At 43.0% G+C, this 25,022-nt stretch overlaps 1 protein-coding gene and 1 gene segment (V, D, J or C); one reads left to right on the top strand and one right to left on the bottom strand.

The window, feature by feature from the left end:
* Positions 1-25,022, top strand: part of LOC130032506 (T cell receptor beta constant 2-like) — a 111,085-nt gene that overhangs the window by 78,597 nt on the left and 7,466 nt on the right.
* LOC130032507 (anionic trypsin) lies at positions 5,261-9,434 on the bottom strand. Its single transcript, XM_056124075.1, has 5 exons — positions 9,364-9,434; positions 8,390-8,549; positions 7,082-7,335; positions 5,718-5,854; positions 5,261-5,461 (listed from the first exon to the last, which is right to left on the bottom strand). Exons 1-5 carry the CDS (start codon positions 9,401-9,403, stop codon positions 5,312-5,314), a joined length of 741 nt encoding a protein of 246 aa, XP_055980050.1. The 5' UTR covers positions 9,404-9,434; the 3' UTR covers positions 5,261-5,311.

Here is a 25,022-nt window from a genome sequence, read left to right as displayed (position 1 = left end):
GTATCTCACCCGCACGGCAAAGCCTGGCAAGCTCCCCGTGACGTACTCAATATGCCAAACACAGTAACAAGAAGTCTCACTAAGGAGACGTTACTGGGCCCTCTTGAGCAAATTGATGAACAACGGGAGGACAGTGCTACAGTGCTACAGAACCTAGTTACCCACTGGTTAAGACTCATAAAAATGTAAGAATATCCCAGAGCAAATATATTATGAGAATTAAGTTCAGTGCAATTGAAAGAAGAATCTGGTTATTTCTGTGGCATAAACGATTTCAAAATAATAATAAGAACTACACTTAGTGACATTGTATCAGGATATATCAGAATTCTAGGAATTTTTGATAATTTCCTGAATGTCTACATTAATATTCATACTGGTCCTGGGGGTCTTTGGCTGGAGGTCAGAGACTATAAAAACCAGCTCCTGGAACCACACGGCCGCATTTGCGGCCGCGCGACATCTTATTATGACATCTTATTATCTCATTCCTACTTTGGACAAACTGGCAGGCTACTGAATGTAGCCTGCCCACACGGCAGAGTCCGGCAAACTCCCCGTGGCATACCCAATATGCCAAATACCAGTAACAATGATGGGTCTCATTCTCCTAAAGAGCCTTGAATATAATATCAAGGCTAGAATGAAGGAGACGTTACTGGGGCCTGCTTGAGGCAATCGACGAATAACAGGATGATTTGTGTGATTGTGTGAATATTCATACAAGTGAAAAATAAGACATTATTGTTTGTTATTTAACTATGTTATCTCATATAATTTAACAAAACTAATCAATCCACCTCAACACAATTATTTCAACACCTTCCTTGTTTTCATGAATGAAAGACAAATCTGAAAATGTACTATAGTACCTTTATTTAGTTTGTATTTAGTTTAGTCTTTATTTATAATTTAAGTTTGGGAAGTTAATCAAGAATATCAAAAGGTTTTTTAAATTTTATTTTTATAAAGTTGTTCACAATAATTTATTACATTCAATATTCCAATCCCACCCCCACCATCATTACACCTTCCCACCAAAATTATTTTGAAATTTCCCACCACCATCCAAGCTCGTCCCAAGACAGATGCTAAATAATTTTGTGTTGGAGAGATAGCACAGTGATAGGGCATCTGCCTTGCACAAGGCTGGCTCGGCGGACCTGGGTTCAATTCCTCCACCATTTTGGAGAGCTTGGCAAGCTACCGAGAGTATCTCGCCCTCACAGCAAAGCCTGGCAAGCTATCTGTGGCGTATTCGATATGCCAAAAAACAGTCACAACAAGTCTCACAATCCAGACATTACTGGGCCCGCTCGAGAAAATCGATGAACAATGGGAGGACAGTGCAGTGCAGTTGCTTGTTATGAATAATCTTCTAAAATCTATCCAAAAAGATTTTCTTGGAGGAAAGTGTGTAAAGATTATTATATTTCACGTTGGAGCCATTAAGCCCTTGTATAAGAGATTATTAGTATGTTGTTACAGGTTGAGCCTTGTGTGCTAATTTTTTTGTTGATCAGATGGTTGCCTTCAACTTTACATCCCATAAAATGTAGTGTGCAACTCTTGGTACATCAGTGCATGAGATATAATGCGGCTGCACTTGCAGCTGCATGCTCCAGGAATTCTAAAATTTTAAGTAGGGTAATAAGACTGGAGTTAAATTTTTAAATGGATGGTAAGTTTGAGGTCATCTCTGCAGCTTGTTGCTCTCTGTTTGTGAATCTCTTCATCATGGCCATTAATGAGCTTAAACAGCTCTAGAGGCATGACTGCCAGGCTCCTGGAAGAGCAGGGAGATGGGGGAGGTCACGCATTCTTGACTCTCTGCGAGACTAGAAATTTTGGTCACAAACCAGCATACCTGAGTTTTTCAGCAGAATCATTTTCATGTGTAAGGGGTTCGTCCCAAGCCAAGACTATCAAAAGGTTTCAGTTATTTGACTTTCTCCCATTATGAGACAACACTTAATCATCTATTTAATGAATGAATCAATGAATTCTGTTTTTTAAAAAACAAACAGAATCTTAAAATCTTAAACTTTCACGTTTAAAAATTATTTGATGGAATTATTTCATTTTGATATAGATGGTGCCTTTGATTTCTTATGCAGCTTATTTAAAGATAAAAATACTGTCAAGCTTTCTTTTAAGGACAAGTGACTTTTTAAATTAAGTAGATGAGAGAAAACAGTTTAATATAAATGCACTTTAATATTAAATCTTATTTTAAAAGCACTTTTAAAACTAAATTTTCCTTACCACATGTTCATTTTTTCAATATACACCCAGCAATGTTCAGGGTTTATTCCTGGCTTTGTGCTCAGGAATAACTCCCTAGTGGGCTCAGGAGCTCAAATGGGATGCTGGGGATCAAACCCAGTTGGGTCTCATGCAAAGCAAGGGGCTTTTCTGCTATACTATTACTCTGGCCCACACATTAAATTTGTTTCCTGGATTCTATCACACAAATATTTTGTAACTCCTTTTCATACATTGGTGTTTTTTTTTTTTTAATTAGTGAAGCACCATGAGGTACAGTTGTAGATTTACAAATCTTTGTGCCTGAGTTTCGGTCATACAATGATCAAATACCCATCCCTCCACCAGTGCCCATTTCCCCCCATCCCCCCTCCCACCCTGCCTCTGTGGCAGGGCATTCCCCTTTGTTCTCTCTCTCCTTTTGGGTGTTGTGGTCTGCAAAAGAGGCATTGAGTGGCAATCATGTTCAGTCCATAGTCTACTTTCAACATGCATTTCCCCTCCTGGGAGGATCCTCCAAACACCTTTCATTTGGTGTTCCCTTCTCTATCTGAACTGCCCTTTCCCCTAGAATATCCAGCTGGCCTCTAAGTTATGGAGTAATCCTCCTGGTGTTGATCTCAGCTATTCTTAGGTATTGATCTCATATTTTGTTGCTTTATATCCCCCAGATGAATGCAATTTTTCTATGTCTATCCCTCTCTTTCTGACTCATTTCGCTTAGCATGATACTTTCCATATTGTACCACTTGTATGTAAATTTCATGACTTCATCTTTTCTAAGAGCTACATAGTACTCCATTGTGTAGATGTACCAGAGTTTCTTTAACCAGTCATCTGTTCTTGGGCACTCAGGTTTCTTCCAGTTTCTGGCTATTGTAAAGAGTGCTGCAATGAACAAACAAGTGCAGATGTCACTTCGACTACACATTTTTGCCTCTCTGGGGTATATTCCCAGGAGTGGTATTGCTGGGTCAAATGGGAGCTCAATTTCTAATTTTTTGAGAAACGTCCATACTGTTTTCCAAAAGGGCTGAACTAGTCGACATTCCCAACACTGGTGTTTTTCGTATACTTTTAAATACCCAGAATCAATCATTCTATAATAAAATTAATTCTATCCCTCTACACAAGAAAAGTACCTCAGTTCATCATCTTTTCTCTTACTAGAATCATACATCTGACTTTGGTCATATATAATATTGTTTCTCTTATTTCTAGTGAGTTTAATTACATGATATTACTTAAAGGTAAAAGGTAAAGGCCCTCCCGTTGATCTTCGATTTGCTCGAGCAGGCCCAGTAACATCTCCATTGGAGACTTTGTTGTTACTGTGTTTGGCATATCGAATACTCTCGGTAGCTTGCCGGGCTCTCAGAGAGGGGCGGAGGAATCGAACTCGGGTCGGCCATGTTGGCCGCTTGTAAGGCGAACACCCTACCGCTGTGCTATCACTATTGTTCCTCTAACTTTTTGTGGGTATTGATCCCAGGGCCTCACCATTGAGATTGATTATAATGCCTAAGGGACCTCAATTTTTGATGAAAACTAAAAATTAATTATAAATTGTATGCTAAAGTAACATCATTTAGGTTGCCAAAAGATACATCTATTTTCAGTTTCTCTGTAATAAGAAGCCTAAAGTGAATAATATTATAGTAATTTAGTAAATTTTCAGTATGTGACCTTATTTGGAAATGAGACAATATTTAAGAAATTTTCATCATTTACCTTGACTTAGTAAAATAATAGCTGTTACCATATCCAATACAAACAGAAAAATGATTTAAAAAAATGTCTCAGAAATCACCTGAAGAGAAGGTATGCTATTGCTTTAAATTTTTTGTTTTCCTTTACTATTTAAGAGTTTTGCTGATATAAGTTTACTAGCAAAATTCTGAGTGCTTATAACCCTTGCAGGATCCATGTATAGGTGTGTGTAATGCCAAAAATCTGATTGAGTTGACAGTTATGCAATCTCTCAAGGGTGAATAAACAGCTCTACAGAGAAGTAGGAGGTGTGAATAGTCCAAAAAATGACATAGGTGACAATACGTGCAAGATATGGATTATCATTCACTGTCTACATTCCTCTTATATATCAGGGTCTTTTCTAATTAGGTTTTGCAAACAAGTTTTTATAAATATAAGAATTCATACTGTCAAGTGTTCTCCTAAACTCTTGTCTAAAAGAGAAGTTCTCTATAATGTTTATAGAATTACAGATTGCGTGCTAACGATTTCCCACATAACTACAGATTCCTGACCAAAATTCTCTTCATTCCTTTACTTTTGTATTAATTTTGGCTTTGGAGGCTACACCTGGATATGCTCAAAGCTTCCTCCTGGAAGTGTTCAGGGACCACATGATGGTCCAGGGATGGAACTCAGTTTAGCAGTAACACTGTATTATATCTGAATCCAAGGGATGAAAGCTTTTACTAGAAGCATGAAACAAACTAATAGCCATAGCCATAAAAGGGGAGTTCATGTGTTAAAGAGAAGTCATGGGTTTTATCGATCACACAGATCATGAAGATGAAGTAACTCTTGTTTTCATGATATCCTATTAGCTGTGACCTCTAATGAAACATACTCTGTGATCTGAGAAGATACATAACCAAGCAGAAGGCAAATACCCCTGAATAGTGCGGTTTATAATGAGGACAACAGATTCTATTACTGACACACAAAAGCATATAATGACTGCATCAGCTTCCACATAGGATCGGACGACACTGAGGGTTGGGTTTATCTGTAACTGATAGAAATTATGACTTGAAGAATATTTATGAAAACATTCCTTGGGAAACAGATCTTTTGTTTTTGCTTCCTATTACCTGAATTCTCTCTCATCCTGCGCTGTTAATACCCAATTCCATTGAATGTACAGTGGGGTCGGAGGAGCCTCCCTGCTCAATGTTGAGCTCTACCTGACACTGGTTGGAGAGGGTACTCAGAAGGAGTTTCAGAAAGAGATGGCCCAGACATAGGAAGTGAGACAAAATCACTTTATTAGCTAAGTGATTGGATGTGCTGGGGGACTTTAGTTGGCAGCCATGGTCTGCTCAATCCAGTCCACGAAGTTGCACACACGGGTGTAGACTCCGGGCTTGTTCTTCTGGGCACAGCCATAGCCCCAGGACACGACTCCCTGGAGCTCACCATTGCACACCACGGGGCCACCAGAGTCACCCTGGGAGGAAGAGGGACCCGTTAATAAAGAGACACCCTCGCAGGGAGAATCCTCAAAGCCCTTTGGCTTAGTTCTGGGACTCATCCATCCCAAGGTGGCTTTTACTTGTTTCACATAAAAAGATGACATGCCACACAGAATAGCTTGTCCTCACTTCAGGGGACACGCTCGGAATCCTCCTCTGCCACCCAAGACTGGAGTACACAGCCCTCTCCAAGTGAGTGTGTAGTAGAGCAGAGCAGGGAAGGGGAAGTACCTGGCAGGAGTCCTTGCCTCCCTCCAGGAAGCCAGCGCAGACCATGTTGTCTGTGATCTGTCCAGGGTAGGAAGCCTCACACTGCTCCTGGCTCAGCAGGGGAGCATCCAGGCACTGCAGCAGTTCAGGGTTGTTGACTGGGGTGGGGGGCAGGAAGAGATGGAAGAGGAAGTGAATGAGGCTAGTACAGCATCAACTAGCTCTGAGAACACAAAAAGGACTTGAAAAGATGAGCCCCAGCAAGGAACAATGGACCGGTGCTCCACAATAAACAAACACTTGGTGACCCCTTGCAGGAGAAGATCATGCAAGAGCTGTGTGGCTTGATTTTGGGGTCAATTCACTGAGATTTTGCACCTCATGTGTCCCACAGCACTGCCCTGCAGAGCTTGGGCTCATAGCATTATTTACAGATTTTAAGGAGGTGTGCCTCTTTCACTCAGCCTCCTCCACCCAGCTCCCCCACCTTCCAGTAGCTAGACAGTTACACCCACCAACTGCCGTGTAACCCCGTCTACGGCCAGGATCCAGATACTCTAAAACCAAGCTCCCGGAAGAGAACAAGGCAGAGTCTCCTGCCCCCGCGCCTGGCTGTCCTGACCGGGGCCCCTTGGAGGAGGGCGGATTGAGTTTCCCTCTCTACCCTGAGAAGAGTCTCAACAGCTGAAGACCTCCGGAACCATGCTGAGACCACTCTCCACACGCTTGGACGAGGAACCAGCAGAGGAACCCAGGTGTGCGGTACCCAGGGCTGAGATCTCCAAGCCTGCTCGGTTCAGGACTGGGCCTACTCCACCCATCTCCCCCACCTTCCAGTAGCTAGACATTTATACCCACAAACTGCCGTGCAACCCCATAAACAGCCAGAATCCAGAGACTCTAAAACCAAGCTCCCAGAAGTGCTTATTCTCTTATTCTCTAGTTCTCACTCTCAGAGAACCTGGCAGGCTACTGAGAGTATCATACCCACCTATATGCCTGACTAGGAACACCTGTAAAGGTGATTAGAGGCTGTCCCAAAAGATTTCATCCCTCTCAGAGAACCTGGCAAGCTACCGAGAGTATCCAGCCCGCACGAGAGAGCCTGACAAGCTAACTGTAGGCGTACTCAATATGTCAAAAACAGTAACAATGAATGGTCCTCATTCCCCAGATCCTGAAGGAGTCCCCAATATGTCATCGGGCTACACAAGCAAGTGACAGGGATGAATAGAGACATTACTGGGCCCGCTAGAGCTAATCAGTGAACAACGGGGTGATAGTGATAGTGATAAGCAGTGGTGTCCAACACTCAGGTACATTGGCTCTGTAAGACGTGGGGTCAGGGAGCAGCAGGAGAGGAAGGCTGAGAGGACCCCACTCACCTCCATTGCTCAGGGTGTTGCCCCAGCCAGAGATGAGACACTGGGTGCCAGCAGGGGCACAGGAGCTGGGCAGGGAGATGGCAGCCACGCGGCTGTTGAGCACGGCAGGGGAAGAGAGCTTGATGAGCATGATGTCATTGTCCAGGGTCCAGCTGCTGAAGCGGGGGTGGCGGATGACCTTGACGGAGTTGATGAACTGCTCGTTGCCCTCCTGGACCTTGATGTTGTGCTCGCCCAGACGCACCTGGATGCGGCTGCAGGGAGGGAGCACAGTGAGCGGGTTGCCAGCCCCTTCCCACCTCTGCAGCTCTCTGTGCCCAGGTGTGCGGTGACATGCACACACAGTCGAGTGCTGGCCACATGAGGGAACCCTAGAAACTTGTTCCTGGACCTGGGAGCTGAAGGGGTACTATGGGAGGTGACCCCTCAGTGGGCTTTTCCTCTTCCTGGTCCACCTTATTTCCCAAACCACACTGCCCAGAAGAGCTGCTGCAGGAACCAGCCTGCTCCCTTGTCCTCTGCCAAGGTATTGGTGACCTGCGCTCTTCCCTGTCCTCCTTGGCTGCTCACTCTGCAGATATAGATCCCAGGGATGGGGCCCAACCTAGCAATACCTTCAGAAACACAGTTTCCAGCTTCATAAATAGTCCTTAGTTCTACCAGTTTATTCCATGGAACCTCCCATTTCACAGGATGTGGGAGAGCAATATCAGATTTTTCACCCTCCCCATTCTTGACTCTGCAGATGAGTGTGCGGTTCCTTGACCCAGTACAGATGAATGTGAGATATGGAATAGATGACTTTGTGACCTTGATCAGGTTCATGTGTAGCCTTGGTTTGGATTGTCTGTACTAGGGAATGATCCCAGTTCTGTCTGTCCATGTGCATCCCAAGGAACAGAGGGAGATAAACTCACAGCTATCTACTCTGTACCTCTAAACTCTGTCACTGTGTTAGCACAGAACGCAGCTGCCTGGTCAAGAACATTTTCCACATGCCTTCACTGTGTGACTGTCAAATTCCTTGTGGGAGTTCTGCCTGCTCTCCCTAAATGCTTCACTTAGCACCCCTGTAATTTATTATTTTATTTATGATTTTCCCAGCCATTGCTGCTTTATTATCACTTGGTTTGTTGTGTTAATCCTCCTAATTTTCTCTCATCTTTCTCCCAATCTAGAAACTTGACTACAAATGACAGCTCCTTTCCCATCATCGACCCCATCTGCCCTCATGCTCACCTAAGCCTCCCCTGAAAGGACAACCTCTCAGGGGCCCCAGATGGCTTTGCAGAGGGAGACATCACTTACGACTTGTAGCAGTGAGCAGCAGACACCACCCACTGGTCGTTGATGAGGGAACCACCGCAGAAGTGGTAGCCAGAATTCAGGGACACCTGGTAGGGAACGGAGTTCTCCTCACAGGTGTATCCCCCGACGATCTTGTCATCGTCGTTAGTGGGGAAAGCAACTGAGTGGAAACAGGAGGGGAGAAGCAATGAGTGGGATGTGCGAGCATTCAGAGGCCCTGCCTGTGTCTGGATCATGCTCATTAGGATTGCTTCCTGAGCACAGAAAGGACAGATAGGCAAGCAGCTCTCCTCCCCTGCCCAGTGAGGCTTCACAAAGAAGTGTTTGTGGGCCTGTAGGCAACTGTCCCAGAATCCTGCAGGTTGACCTCTATCAGGAGTCATAAGACCCAAGAACCATGATCAGGGTCTGTCCATTCAGTGAGATTGGTGAAGGAATGACAGCTTCTCACTACTTCATGCTATTCCTTTGCTTGCTCATTACTGCCTGCTTCATCTGCTATTTAATTTCTTACATTCAGGAAGCTTTTCTTGCCTTGAACACTGGAAATATTAGGTCTGCCTAAAAGTTTTATCACAGGCCATTTCCCAAAATAATTAGAATCTCAACAACTCTGCTCTTAAATGAGGGTTTTCTCATCTTCCCAATTGAAGATCCATTGGGAAGATCCATTGCATATCCAAGTTGAAGATCATCTATGGTTGACATAGCCCAAGCAGAGATTCAGACACTGAGCCCTGGCACACGTTCCCTTCCGTTGACCACACAATCTGGTCTACCTGTCCAGCCTTTCCCAACAATTACCTCTATTGGTTGATTGTGGTTCAGAATAAAGCCTTCCAGGAGATTAGAGGCATAAGAAAATGAAGGAGGGATAAATGGACTCTGAAGTTCATACAGAAGAGGCAGAAAGGACAGTCAGCTGTCCTTGTCAGGAGAAGCAGGTGAAGACTGAAGCAGTCCTCACAACTCACCAGCAGCTCCCACGAAGGCGAGAATCAGCAGAGGATTCATGGTGGCAGAATGTCAGGGAGAGGGTGGCGAGAGACTTTATACCTCCCCAGGATGGGGCACTGCTCCTCCCCCTGCCAGAACCCCTGCAGGTGTTCCCTTCCCAAGGTCTTGCATCAGCTCTGCTGCATTTGGCGACTCTTGGGAAATGACCTTTACGTGTCCTGGGAACTCACCTCCTGAGAGCAGAGAGCAAGGTTAACTGATTCTGTAAATGGGAAAACAGAGACAATCAGCCTCCATATCAGTGATTTGTACTTTCTTACGTCTATGATACAACGTAGCATGTGCCTCTATGATCAGAATAAAACCTGCCAATGTGACAGGACCCGAGCATCCCCCTCCTCCAGAGACTAGCCGAGATGCTTTCTCATCTTCCCTCCTCCTCCACTCTGTGTTTCCTGCCAGTGTGACTGTGATGCTGTTCTGGGCTCCTCTGGGCCCCGAAACCTGTACCTAGCTCAGTCCTGAGGTTTTAGACAATGGAACCTCCTGTCTGAACTTCTTCTCATTATACTTTGTCTTTTGTTGGGTTGGATTAACTTCACTTCTGGGTCATTCAGGCTAATCTCTGGCCTCTGACACATAGTGTCCCCCAGCGACCCCCCAGATGTTGTGTCTCTGACTTTTGTTCTGAGGCTTTCAGGAATGTCTCACCCCTCAGTCTCACCGGCCTGGTCCCTCACTGCCTCTGCTGTGTTGAGCAACCCAGCTGGATGCTCTGGGTTCTTCGGAGACCAACAGGACAGGAAGATGGAGGGTGCTGAAGCAAACCAGAGTCCTGAGCTAGAGGGAGGGTGTGGCAAGGATGCTCTCTGATAGCTTTTACTTTCTATTACTTTGTATTAGCAAGAAAAATTAATTTATCACAACACATTCCAAGTTCTACGGGACTGCATCAAGTGGAATGGAGTCTTTATTTTATGAATTCCAGAAAAAAGAGAGCAATGAGATGCTAGTTAAAGGAGTAGTGAGAATTTTGCTAATTTGAGGAAGGACTAAACAACTCAAAACAAGAGGCATTAAGAATCTCAAATAAAATTAATATTTCCAGACATACCCTAAAAGGTGCTATAATCAAATTGTTAAAATTACACTGTCACACTGTCCTCTCGTTATTCATCAATTTGCTCGAGTGGGCCCAGTAACTTCTCCATTGTGAGACTTCTTGTTACTGTGTTTGGCATATTGAATACTCTCAGTAGCTTGCCAGGCTCTACCGAGAGGGGCAGAGGAATTGAACCTGGCTCGGCCAGGCTGGCTGCATGCAAGGCAAACGCCCTACCGCTGTGCTGTCACTCCAGTTAAAATCTAATAAATGAATAAAATGTAGAGACTTCTAGGGAAAAGAACCGCCATGAATGGAATTTCAGATGGCCATGCCTGATACTTCTATACATGAAGAGGAAACTGAAGGAAGTGGTACTGGCAGCTCAGTGTTCTGTATGAAAGAGAGAAATCTCAAAGAAGAGCGTTCGGACAGATAATAATTTAGGATAGAAGGAAGAACAGAACTTTTATGGACAAACAGAAATTAAAGCAACTCATTGTCACCAAGGAAGCCTCTTGCAAATAATCCAAAAGTTCCCTTATAAAAATTTAAAGCCATTTCATGTGAAAAAATAAAAATGAATATAATATTATATATCATATATTATCATATGAGATGCTAATGTCATAGCCAGGAATCAAGCAGAGAAGATGAGATTCTGGCCCACTACAATAAATGTAAGTCTAATAGGCCTCAGTATAAAACTTTACATATAAACTTGAGGACCTCTTTAAAACAGAAAGCAAGGAAAGGAAACATAAGGAATGAGAAGGCAAATGCCAGATGATCGTTCTCATGCATGGTGTAGAAAGAAGCAAAGATAAGGAAAGAATAGACAGTATACAATGATAACAATTCCTTGAACTTTGTATACAAAACTGAGGTTTCCAAGAGGGAGGGGAGGTAGTTAGGGAGTGAAGGAAAAGTAGAAGTGATGTACAGACAGACGTGGGTTGTCTTTGGCACTTTGGTGCCCAAAGTCTTGTAGTTTATAAATACTAATATTAACATTACTATAACCTTGTTATCCCAAGTACAATAAAATAAATAATAGGGGAAAATCAAACAGTACAAAAAATATGATGGTAAACTTGCAAAGAAGAAAATATGTGAAAAATCAAGCAAATCAAGAAAAAAACTTTTTAAAATATTAATATTAATGATCTAAAGTTACTAATTAAAAGGTGTAGAGTGAGGGCTGGAACGATAGTATACAGCGGTTAGGGCATTTGCCTTGCATGTGGCCGACCCAGGTTCGATTCCCAGCATCCCATATGGTCCCCTGAACACTGTCACGGGTAATTCCTGAGTGCAGAGCCAGGAGTAACCCTTGTGCATAACCGGGTGTGACCCAAAAAAGAAAAAAAAAGGTGTAGAGTGGCTGAATCTATAGTTATGCAAACAAATTATTTAAATTAATCAAAGTTAAAGCCCAGATTTTTGCTGCTTATCTTCACTTTCAGAATAAGTACAGGCTATAATCTTACAATAGTCATTTTTAAAGACAGTTATCTGTAGTTATATTAGGTAGCATAGATTTCGGCTAAAAAGATAATAAGAGATAGGGGATTGTATTATATAATAATTAAAAACTTAATACACCAAAGAACATTATGCACATTAATCTAGATTCACTAAATGAGGGACACCAAAATGCATGAAACAATTACTAACTGAAGGACTAATATAAGTGAAATTATACTTTTACCCTACTTACAACTATGAACAGAACAAGTCAAAAGTCAATAAATTTAGAAATAACCTTAGTAAATAAACTAAAACACGCGAGTCAGTCTCACAGGTGGGAAGTCCTGGATTTGGTGCCCATTATTTAAAAAAAAGAATTATACCAAATGAGTTTACTAGATACTTCTAAGGAATTTTACCCCTGGACTGGAGCGATAGCACAGTGGGTAGGGCATTTGCCTTGCATGCGGCCGGCCTGAGTTCAATTTCCAGTATCCCATATGGTCCCCTGAGCACCGCCAGGGGTAATTCCTGAGTGCATAGCCAGGAGTGAACCCTGTGCATCGCCAGGTGTGACCCAAAAAGCAAAAAAAAGAATTTTACCCCCAAATAGCATAATTCACATTTTAAATTTTTATGCTAAACACTTTTAAAGATAGATCATATACTAGAATGTAAAACTAGTATCAACATTCTTATGAAGACTGAAATTCTAACAAGTATTTTTTAAAATCACAATGCTGTAAAATTAGAGAACTCAACCACAAAATAAAAACTAGAAATCCCTCACATGCAGAGATTAAGCAATATCATTCTTTGTAACTACTGTGTTAGCAAGGACATTAAAGCAGAAATTTGAAAAATATTTGAGGACAAATGAAACAGGAAATACAAATAATGAGAACCTATGGAATATGTATGGCAAAAGTGATACTAAAAGAAAAGCTAATAGTGATGAAGTTATTAAAAAAAAAACAAGAAAAGTTATAAACAATTTACCCCTACAGCTAAAGCAACTGGACGAAGAACAACATATAGTGAAAAAAAGAGATAATAAGAATCAAAGTGGCTATAAATAAATACAAAAGCTACAAAAGAATTAATTAAGATAACACCTGTGTTTTGAAAATGATAAATAAATCTGTTAGGCTTTTGAAGAAAAGAAGAAAGTACTTTTAATAAACAGAATCAGAAATAAAAGGAGAAATTATAATGAATATCATAGAAATAAGACAGATCATAAGAGCCTAGTGTGAATACCTGATGCCAACAAATTTAATAGTCTAGAATAAATGAATACATTTTAACGTAAAAACAGCCCACAAGGCCCTGAGCTCAGCCAGGTGTGCCCCTCTCCCCCTTCTCCAAAAATAAAGAAGAAAAACAAAACCTAAATCAGCCCATCATTTTATTTGGTTGAAAGTATGAAAAATTTCAACCAAATAAAACCACCCCAGAAAGATAATTTTATCAAACTTTTAAAAAAAGCTTAAACTTAGTCTCTCTCTCTCTCTCTATATATATATATATGTATATATATATGTATATATATATATAAACTTGGAATACTTCCTGATAGATTTTATGGTGCCAACATTACCATGTAATTACAACCAGATAAGGACATCAAACAAAAAGAAACCTCAGATGAATAACTTCTGATGAACAAATTCTCAACAGAATATGAGCAAACAGAAATCATCAGGATTGTACATCATGACCAAGTGAGGCTTATTTTCTTACACAGGTGGTTCAATTCATACAAACAGATGATATGATACCCTGTGTCAACAGAAGGAAAGAAATGCCTTACAACAATGTAAACATATGCAGAGAAGACACGATACGCCACTATAGAAATATTTATCCTTATATTCGTTATTCAATAACCATTATTGAACTCGGCATGCAAAACTCTCAGTAAAATGGGGATAGAAAAGCCATGATTTGAAGTCACATATAATAAATAAATCCCTAATTAAATTCATAATGCATAGTGAAATTTTGAAAGCTTTTTCTTTAAAATTAAGAGTCAGTTAATTTTAAGTTAGTTCACTATCATCACGCCTCTTTCACTTAGTACAAAAGGTCTCAGAACCTTTAGACACCAGTACAACATGAAAGGAGGGTGCAGGAGGGAGTCCAGAGGGAGAGGCACCCAGTAGGTGCCAATTACAGGCACCACCACAGGGTCCCCTGAGCATCACCAAGTGCAGCCCTGAAAGCCACCAACCACCATCAAGATGACCCAGGTATCCCTGGCAGTGCAGAACCTGAGTACCATCACACACAGTGAGCTGCCAACCTGACTTGGGTAGTGTGTTGATCTCCCAAGAACTGTTTAGGAGGCTTCACACACACACACACACACACACACACACACACACACACGTACACACAGTCACACGCGCTCATGCATAAACTCTCATATACACACACTCACACACACATTCATGCATGCAAACACATTCACACATGCTCACACACACATGCATGCACACACACTCACATGTGCTCACACACACACACACACATATACACACCACAAAATAAAAGCAGTAAAACTATCATTGTTGGTAATTGATACAACAGTCCATAAGGGAAATCCCAAAGACTTCCTTAAGCTATTAGAAAAATTCATCAGTACAATTAAGTCATCCTCCATATTTATTAACAGGTCCTCCCAGGGTGACTCTGGAGGCCCCGTGATGTACAATGGTGAGCTCCAGGGAGTCATGTCCTGAAGCTATGGCTGTGCCCAGAAGAACAAGCCCAGAATCTACAACTGTGTGTGCAACTTCGTGGACTGGATTGAGCAGACCATGGCTTCCAACTAAAGCACCTCCCAGCACCTCCAATCACTAAGCTAATAAAGTGACTCTGCCTCACTGCCTGTGACTGGACCTCTCTTCACGAAACCTCCTTCTGAACACACCCTCCAACTGATATAAGTCAGGGGTCTGGGATGAGCAGGGAAACCAGCCCACAAATCACATTCTAGAGAAGTCAGCATCACAGGGAAAGAAGAAACCCAGAACAAGAGGCAGGTGCAAGGGAGCTGTTTTCTACAGCAATTACATTTCAGTGAGGCTTCTTGAAGAGACTCTTCAAGGGCAGCTCTCCTGGTCGAAGATGTGCCTGACAGTTGCTTATAGGGCACACTTTGTTGGTCCTTGCAACCTTCTTTCATGACAGCAGAGAGTTTTTGTACCCAGAGGGAATCCATCTTGGAAGACCATTCTGATCACCAAGACCTCACCTGGGCCCATAAGCAGAAGGACCGGTAGGCTCTATTTCCTACCGAAACAGGAAGACAAGGGTTGTCTGGCTCTCGTCCTTCACGCTCCTGAGAACGCCTTTTGTCCATGCCTCTAATTATCCTACATATTGGTACCCAGGTGTACCCTGAGTCTCACAAGCCGAGAGTCTCACAGACTTCCCAATGTGGTTCTCTCTCTCCCTCTGGAGCTATTCTCATCTCAGTGGCACAAAGAGGAGAACAGAGGCCAGGGAAGTTATTTGTTCATCGATAGCTCTCATAGTCTCCTGCCCCCACACCTGGCTGTCCTTACCGGGGCCCCTCGGAGGGGGATGGGTTAAATTTCCCTCCCCGCCCCGAGCAGAGCCCCGGCAGCTGAAGACCTTCAGAACCAGCCACAGCCATGCTGAGACCACTCTCCACATGCATGAAGGAACCGGCAGAGGAACCCAGGCATGCAGGTCCCGGGGCTGAGATCTCCAAACCTGCTTGGATTGGGACTGGGCCTCCTCCACCCAGATCCCCATCTTCCAGTAGGTAGGCGTCATACCCACCAACTGTCCCCGGCGCTCGGTAATCCCATCAATGGCCAAGACCCAGAGACTTTAAAACCCAGCTCCTGGAAGCCCACGGCCACGAATGCCGCATTCATGGCCGCGCGACATCTTACTATCTCATTCTTACTTTAGAGAACCTGGCAGGCTACCAAATGCATCCTGTCCGCACAGCAAAGTCTGGCAAACTCCCTGTGGTGTATTCAATATGCAAAATACCAGTAACAATGATGGGTCTCATTCTCCTAACCTCGAAAGACTCTTTAATATGGCACTTGTTAAAATCTCAGGGCTAGGACGAAGGAGATGTTTCTGGTGCCTGCTTGAGGCAATCGACGAACAACAGGATGATCGTGATCATGATCTCTCATTTGGAAAAATGTACATCTGAATCGAATTCTTTTTCTCCAAGCTCCAAAGAAACTCAGCCCATACCCATAAGCAAAGCTTTCAATGCCTCTCCATCCATTCCCTGATTGTGACGCTTCCAGGAGGAAGAGGGTTCTGATCTCTTCATCTTCTTACATTGCAGTTCTGCATGTTACATCTGCTCCTGACTTGCCTGGTCTGACCTCCTACCTTATTTGACTCTCAGAATGGCAATGGTATTCCTCAGCATGGACAGGTAGCTATATTGTCCCAACCTGTCTCCAGTTCTGTTTCTCTCACCCATTCCCCACAACTTCCAAGTCTTGGCATTTCCTCCAATAAACCACGTGTCTCTGACCCCTACTTCCGGCTTCTGTGTCTCTATGGGACTGATATCCTTCCCATCCACCCCTTCACCTCCTTCATCTTCAGGAAAGTCTTTTCAACTGTTTTTAAAAACTATTCATTTATTGAGATAAAAAATACAAGAGTTTTGGTATTTATATGGTGTCTGGATTTATGTTGCTACACGATGCCTACCATCAAAATGTCAAGGAGCCCCTTCCCTTCTATTCACATCCCTGCTTAGGAAACTGCAGCTCAGTTCTCAGAGTAAGTGTATCTTCAGAAAGTACTTTCTGCTCCCTTGTTTTGTTTCTTTGAGTATGATTGAGTTCTGTCCCTTTTTGATTTATTTCACTAGTGTGATATGCTCCATTCAATCCAGATGGCATGATTTCATCTTTTCTCATAACTGTTCCCTGGGTGTATATAGACCAGAACTTCTCTGCCTAGTTTTTTCCTTGGGGTATTCGATTGTGCCCTGATCTTGGCAATGGTAACTAGACTGAACAAATGAACAAAAACATGCCTACACAGAAACTGGAAGAAACCTGAATGCCCAAGAACAGATGACTGGTTAAAGAAACTTTGGTACATCTACACAATGGAGTACTATGTAGCTGTTAGAAAAGATGAAGTCATGAAATTTACATACAAGTGGTACAATATGGAAAGTATCATGCTAAGCGAAATGAGTCAGAAAGAGAGGGATAGACATAGAAAGATTGCATTCATCTGGGGGATATAAAGTAACAAAGTATGAGATTAATACCCAAGAATAGCTGAGATCAGCACCAGGAGGATTACTCCATAACTTAGAGGCCAGCCGGATATCCTAGAGGAAAGGGCAGTTCAGATAGAGAAGGGAGCACCAAATAAAGGGTGTTTGGAGGATCCTCCCAGGAGGGGAGATGCATGTTGAAAGTAGACTACGGACTGAACATGTTTGCCACTCAATGCCTCTTTTGCAGACCACAACACCCAAAAGGAGAGAGAGAACACAGGGGATTGCCCTGCCACAGAGGCAGGGGGGGATGGGGGGATGGGGGTGGGGGGATATTATCCATGGTGGTGGAAAATGGGCACTGGTGGAGGGATGGGTATCTGATCATTGTATAATCGAAACCCAAGCACAAAAAATTGTAAATCTACAACTGTAAAAAAAAAAGAAAGAAACAAAAAAAATTTAAAAATAAATAAATAAATATGATCCCACTGAAAAAAAAACATGCCTACAGATTTTCAAATCGGTGTTTGTGTGTTCTTGGATAGGTCCCTAGGCCTGAAATCACTTGATCACATCGCAATTCTATTTTTAGTCATCTGAGAATTCTCCATAGAGATTCAAGCTGTTAATATTCCCACTAACTTTTCCTTCTCCCCATGCCTCCTTCCCTCCCTCCTGCCTACCCGGGACCCCTATTCTGTTCCATGCTCACTTCTAACATAGTGTGGTACATGCTTCTTATTAACTATGTCAGTATCTATCTTGACCTTTGCTTTTGAGCTCTTGGGAGAAAATTCCATACTCATCATTCTACAATGCCTGGAATACAAGTCACCATTGATGGAATGAAAATAATCATTTGGATTAGTGAGAAATGTATTGAAGAAAGAACCTTCCAGAAGAGTAATTCTACAAGTTCGGCTACAGGACCCAAAGCACCAAGATTATCTAGATTTTTGGATGAAAGCAAATTCTTGGGTCCCACCTGCCTGCCTGCCTGATCAGAAATTCTTGTTTGGGATCCCATAAGTTCCCTTCATTTATTCAGGAGATTTCCAAGTCATCCTGATGCTCAAGCTTGAAGCCAACATGGGAGACAGAGGCCAGACCCTCATGAAAACATTGCTAATAATATGAGTGGTTCTACATGGAAAGTATCATGCTAAGTGAAATGAGTCAGAAAGAGAGGGACAGACATAGAAAGATTGCACTCATCTGGGGAATATAAAGTAACAAAATGGAAGTCGAACACCCAAGAATAGTTGAGATAAGTACCAGGAGGTCTGCTCCATGGCTTGGAAGCCGGCAGCACATGCTGGGGAAAAAAGCAGCTCAGATAGAGAAGGAAACACCAAAAAAAAGGATATTTGGAGGACTCGCTCGAGATGCGAGATGTGTGCTGAAAGCAGACTATAGACCGAACATGATGACTTAATACCTCTATGGCAAAATTACAACACCCTAAAGGAAAGAGTGAGCAAAAGGGAATGCCCCGCCACAGAGGCAGGGTGAGGTGGGAGTTGGGAGGGCTAATGGAATCATTGGTGGTGAAGAATGGGCACTGGTAGAGAGATGGGTACTCGATCACTATATACCTGAAACCCAAGCACAAAAGTTTGTAAGTCTACAACTGTACCTCATGGTGTTTCACTAATTAAAAAACAAAACAAAACAAAAAACATTGCTAATAACGTTTCTTACTAATTGCACTCAAACACTGGGCCAATCTGACATGTATTGGCACATTGAGTACGTAGGAGAACTCCACAAGGAAGAAATTCTCATCCCTGTTCTCCTCATAAGAACTTGCCCCAAGTGACACAGATCTGAGTAGAGGCGCTGGCAAACCTTCTCCTAAGGATCAGAACTTACGTAAGGAGGCCTGACCGCCTTCCTGATCTGTCTCTGGGCAACTCCAAATTTAGCCTCATTTGGTTTTAGTTGTATTGGAGGGAGTGAAAACAAAGTTTGAGTGGGAAGAAGTTCACTATCATGCTCAAAAGGTTTCAAGACCTCTCCAGGCATAGCTATCATCTGCCTGCCTATCAACCTCACCCCAACACACACCTACAAGGGAGCAGCGCAGGGAATCCACACCAGCTTCCGGTCCCAGGGGTATCATCCGCATGCCTCTCGCCCCCTCCAGTGGCCATGCTGAGATTGCACGCAGGCTGAGCAAGAAGATATGGGGAAAGGCTGCCCCCTGCTGATGGATGACCCACATGGCGCCTACCTCAGCTCCCCATTGAGGGCGGGGCCTAGGAGGGGGCGGGGCGTCGGGTGGGATCTGTGAGTCTAGAGGTGGCAAAACTGGAATAAACCCCGCCAGGATTACAAACAAAGGGAATTGTGCTAGGGAAAAGGGAGCTCAGATAGAGAAGGGAGCACCAAGTAAAAGGTGTTGGGAGGATCCTCCCAGGATGGAAGAAGCATGCTGAAAGTAGACTATAGACCGAACATGATTGTCACCCATTGCGTCTTTTGCAAACCACAACACCCCAAAGGAGAGAGAGCAAAAGGGAATGCCCTGCCACAGAGGTAGGGTGGGATTGGGAGATGGGGGATGGGAGGGATACTGAGGTCCGTGGTGATGGAAAATGGGCACTGGTGGAGGGATGGGTACTTGATTATTGTATAACTGAAACCCAAGCACAAAAATTTTAAGTCTACAATTGTACCTCATGGTGTTTCACTAATAAAAATTTAAAAACAAAAGGGAATTCCAAAACGGAGGAGAGTTATTCTCTATAAGGCTGTTCAAATGAGAATTCCAAACCAGATGACCAAAAGGAAATGCCTACGCAGATTATTGATAGGTATACAGCTTGAGGAAGACAAGAAGAAATTGGAAAAGGGACGAAACAACAACAACAAAAACTCTTCACGAAAGTGCTCTTCAGTTTGCAGAGATGATAAATCTTGCCTTGCAGTTCACAGATTGATCTCTGATTCAGACTATGTTGGGGCTTTGTCATTGCTCATGGGGCTCTGTCATTACTCATGGGCTAAAATGGAGTGTGTCCCCACTTTATTTTCCTCCTGAGTTCGCAGAGCATTGAGTTTAGCAGACTAATCTGATGTTCTGCGCAGCCAATTCTCCTGGTTGGAGAACAAACGTGCCCATGTCAGTCAGGAATTGAATACATCCAAGGGGACTCCTTTATCCAGGTGCATTTTTCACAAGCTTCCTAATGGATTAGAAACTCACATCAGGACTGTCACACAGCTTCTAACATAATCTGATCTTTGGAGAGAATCGTGGCTCCCTGAACTGAAGCAGTCACTTGTATTAAGGAATGTATTCCAAAGCTCAAAGACGACTTTGTTTTTCTTTTACCTCTTTATTAAGGGATTTTATTCAAGTTTCACGAAATCCATTTTGTTGCAAATAATAATACAGGTATATAACTAAAAAAATCAAAGCTATTTTCCCAGAACCACTTACTGTAGAGGCTTTCTTTGCTCCACTTCATATTTCTTCTTCCTTTATCAAAGATTAAATGATGACCTATTTGAGGATCTGTGTCAGCACATTCAACCCTATTCTGTTGTTCTGAGGGTCTGGCTTTTTTCCAATACCATGCTGTTTTAATTACTACCACTTCAAAGTACAGTTTGAAGTTGGGGAAGGTGATGCTTCCCATTTTCTTTTCCCCAAGGATTGTTTTAGCTATTTTGGAGGGTTTATTCATCCATATGAATTTCAGGCGTGTTTGATCTATTTATTTGAAAGGTGAGTGTTGAAAGTAGGTTAAAGGGATATCCATGATAACCTTTCGGTACCTACCGATATTGCAAATCATCATGTTCAAAAGGAGAAAGAGAGAGTGAGAGAGAAGGAGAGAGAGGAGATAGGCTGGAGGAGTGGTAGGAGAAAAACTGGGAACACAGGAGGTGGGAAATGCACACTGGTGAAGGGTTGGGTATTGAAACATCGTATGACTAAAACCCAATTATGAACAACTTCGTAACTGTATATTTCACGGTGAATAAATTTAAAACATTTATTTATTTATTTTAGAAAATATCTGTCACTGTCACCGTCCTCCCATTGTTCACTGATTTGCTCAAATGGGCCCAGTAACATTGTGGGAATTTTTACTGTGTTTGGCATATCGAATACATCACGGGGAGCTTGCCAGGCTTTGCTGTGTGGGCGAAACACTCTCGGTAGCTTGCCAGGATCTCCGAGAGGGGCGGAGGAATCGAACTTGGGTCGGCCATGTCAGCTGCATGCAAGGCAAATGCCCTACCTGCTGCTACCCATTGTGCTATTGCTCCAGCCCAAATATCTGTAAGATTTTATAATTTTATTTTTAAATTTTTTTAATGAATCACTATGAGATACAGTTACAGACTTACAAATTTTCGTGATTACATTTCAGTCATACAATGATCAAGTACCCATCCCTCCACCAGTGTCCATTTTCCACCACCAGTTTTCCCAGTATCCCTCCCGCCACCCCATCCCATCTTTCCTGCCTCTGTAAAAATATTTTTAAATAAAACATGATGTTATTCTTTTAAAAAATGTATTCACTCTTATTTCTGCCATTTTTAATTACTCTTTTTGGTGGGGAGGGGTGCTCCCAAGTGGGGTGTGGTGATGGCTCAGGACTTTCAGTGTCAGGGACCACCTGGGTTCCTTGGGAAGCTCCCAAGGAGCTCCAGGGAAGACCCAGCAGTGTACGGGGTCCTGTGTAGCTGCCAGGATTGAGCCAGTGTCCTAATCATGCAAAGTCTATGCCAAACCCTGTACTGTCTCCTCAGACCTTAGTCATTCTTCATAGGGAACCACATTTGTCCACCGGTATCTTTTCAGTGTTTCTTTCTGCAGAATCAACAAAACAAAAACATCATTCTTATTTTCCTCCTTTGCTTAGACAAAAGATAGCATCTAGGAATACTACTGTTACCAATATGAGTAGAGAGCTTCCCATCGCCAGGCACAATATTCTCCTTTCCTGCATTGAGTAATATTCTGTTTTGTGGCTGGTTCAGCCCCTTTATCCAGCCACTTACTAATGCGCACTTGGTTTTTCCCCATCTTTATATGCAAGCTCAAATAATGTAAATATTTTACACACACTATTTTGAATGTGCACACGAGATTAGTTACAGAAAAAAAAATTCCATAGATGGGATCCCTGGGTGGATAGTCAATGGATTTGTAAACTTTACAGAAGTGTCTAGATTGTTTCCTAAGTTCTGTATCATTTTCTCCCACTTCTGCCAGCAATAAACTGTGAAAGAGCATGGCCACATACTAAGTCACTAGAAGGGCTTCTAGCTCAAGGTTTTGTCCATCAAATAAGTAGAAAGTGGCATTTCAATGCAGCTTTATTTTGCATTCATTGTTGGGGGAGATTGGAACCACACAGGGCAGTACTGGGGGTTACTCCCAGTTCTGTGCTCGGAGGTGGCTCCTGGCAGTACTTAGGGGACCTTGAGGTGCCTAGGATTGAGCATCAGTGTATTAAGCCCCATTTGCAAGGGGCTGTTTTTCTTATTATAATGTACCATTTGAATAGTTTTTTCCAAAACACATGCTCTATCATTTTTTTCGGGTTGCTTAATTATTATTTTTTATTTATTTCAAAGAGCTTAATACAGAGCACACTAGTCCTTCTTATTAGAATCACAAATGTTCCCCCATAATGTCATGTTGCTTTTGACTGTGCTCACTGTCCCATGTAAGTGTATCACTGTTACTCCAAATCCCCTGTTTTTCTTTCATATTTGAAGGCAGCATCTGAAAAAACATAAAGTCATGAAGTTTGCTTATAAATGGACAGACATGGCGAGTATCATGCTGAGTGAAATGATTCAGAAGGAGAGGGACAGATATAGAATGACTTCACCCACTTGTGGGATATAAAAAAGAATAGTATAAGACTAATATCCACAACCAGGGAAAACAGGGGCCGGGGGACTGGTCAGTGGTTGGAAGCTTGCCACAAGTGTGTGTTGGGTGAAGGGCAGTTAGGATAGAGAAGAGACCAGTATGACAATAATAGTTGAAAATGATTCTTCTAGACAAGAGCTGATGTTTAAAGTAGGTAAAAGCATATACATGAGAAACTTTCAGTGTCAATATTGCAAATCAGAATGGCCAAAATGAGACAGAGAGGGAGAAAGAGGAGAGAGTGAGAGAGAGAGAGAGAGAGAGAGAGAGAGAGAGAGAGAGAAAAGAAATAAATTTGTGTGCCATAGAGGTGGTGGATGGTGGGTGGGAGGGAGTGGGGACATAGGTGGTGGGAAATGTACCTTGGTGAAGAGGCAGGTGTTGGAACATTGTATGATTGAAGTCCAATCATGAACAACTTAGTATCTGTGCGTCTCACTGTGATTCAATTTTAAAAAATTAAATAGAGCCTCAGACACAAGCTTCTCCCTCTCCCTGAGAGGAATTTCTACCAGTGGAGGCTGTTGGTAGATGTTTCCTTTTACCACACAAGATGACCACCTCGGAAAAGAGCCTCCAATTGAGTGGTCTAGATCCCACTCACATTCACTAGTTGGTGATTAAATTTAAATAAAAAAATTAAAAAGAAAAACAATGAAAGAAATCACCAACTAGTGAAGTGAGTGGGATCTAGACCACTCAATTGGAGGCTCTTTTCCGAGGTGGTCATCTTGTGTGGTAAAAGGAAACATCTACCAACAGCCTCCACTGGTAGAAATTCCTCTCAGGGAGAGGGAGAAGCTTGTTGTCTGAGGCTCTACCATACAACAATGGCAGTTGGATATTCCTGACACTCTTTATCCAGCTGCATGCAGCCATCCCCTGCATTCTTATGCTACTCCAATTTGGAGGTCCGCCCTGAGAAGTGAGACATCTCACTTTTGTCTTCCACCTCTCCATCATTCCCCACCCCTTAGTCTAGAGACTAGATTAGTTTAAGATTAATACTAGAGCTTCCTTATGACCGAGCGCTTCTGCATCTTGGCATCTCCCTCGATCCCCAAACACAAAAACATTATTTCTAAAGGATAGATACCCACTTCTGTTCATTGCAGTGCTTAGTACAATAACCAGGATATCGAAATGACCCCAATATCCAATAGCAAATGAATGAATGAAGAGGTTGTTGTATCCACAGACGCACAATGGAATAGTCTGTAGCTGTAAGGAAAGATTAAAATCATGTCATTCGCTGCAATGTGGATGAATTGGAGGGCGTCATGTTAAGTGGAAAAAAGTCAGAGAGAGAAGCACAGACACTGACAAACTCATTCAATTGTGGTATATAGAGACACAGAGCAAGAGAATAAGAAATGAACGATGATAAACTCTTGGCCTTGGATTACAGAACTAAGATGGTCAAGGGTGAGGGCAACAAAGAAGCAAATTAGAAGCAACTTAAGGACACTGGTGGAAGGTCTTGGGCACCATAAATGGGGACCATACATATCACTAGGTTACCAGTGACCAGTAACCTCAACAACCAGAATAAAAAGCTTAAAATTGTTTACAAATAGAAGCAAGTCCAGGCTCTGCCCTGGAACTCGAGGGCACTTCCTCAGGCCACACCATGAAGGTTCGGGAGAGACAAAGCAACTGGGGACCCGGGTGTCCTTGGCCCCTGGCACGTGGTTCTCAGAGATGGGGCGGGGCGCGCGTGGAAAGGGGCGTTGCTGCCTGACTGGGTGGTCGCCCCAGTAGGGCAGCTGCCAGAGGGGCTGAGATGGGGGAGCAGCCCCCCACCCCACACCAGCCTCACACTGGCACATCTCAAGGCCCAGAGGCGAGTGAACACAAGGGGCGAGAGGCTTGCGTGCTGTGCGCTGCCACCCGGCCACAGCAGTGGGAGGCTGACGAGGTCCCCAGCTGTCCAGCCTCTCGGAGCAGC

The sequence above is a fragment of the Sorex fumeus genome, unplaced genomic scaffold (assembly GCF_029834395.1).
Source record: "Sorex fumeus unplaced genomic scaffold, SorFum_2.1 ptg000048l, whole genome shotgun sequence".
NCBI lineage: Eukaryota > Metazoa > Chordata > Mammalia > Eulipotyphla > Soricidae > Sorex > Sorex fumeus.
The sequence above is the reverse complement of the archived record's forward strand: the minus strand, read 5'-3'. Positions and strand labels throughout refer to the sequence as shown.

What these genes read in the sequence shown, in the direction of transcription:
- LOC130032507 (XM_056124075.1), bottom strand. Translation starts at nt 9,403, where the DNA reads ATGAATCCTCTGCTGATTCTCGCCTTCGTGGGAGCTGCTG. An exon ending in GCTGCTCACTGCTACAAGTC is followed by an intron (nt 7,336 to 8,389) that starts GTAAGTGATGTC and finishes CCCTCCCTGCAG; the next exon opens with CCGCATCCAGGTGCGTCTGG. An exon ending in CAACACCCTGAGCAATGGAG is followed by an intron (nt 5,855 to 7,081) that starts GTGAGTGGGGTC and finishes CCCCCACCCCAG; the next exon opens with TCAACAACCCTGAACTGCTG.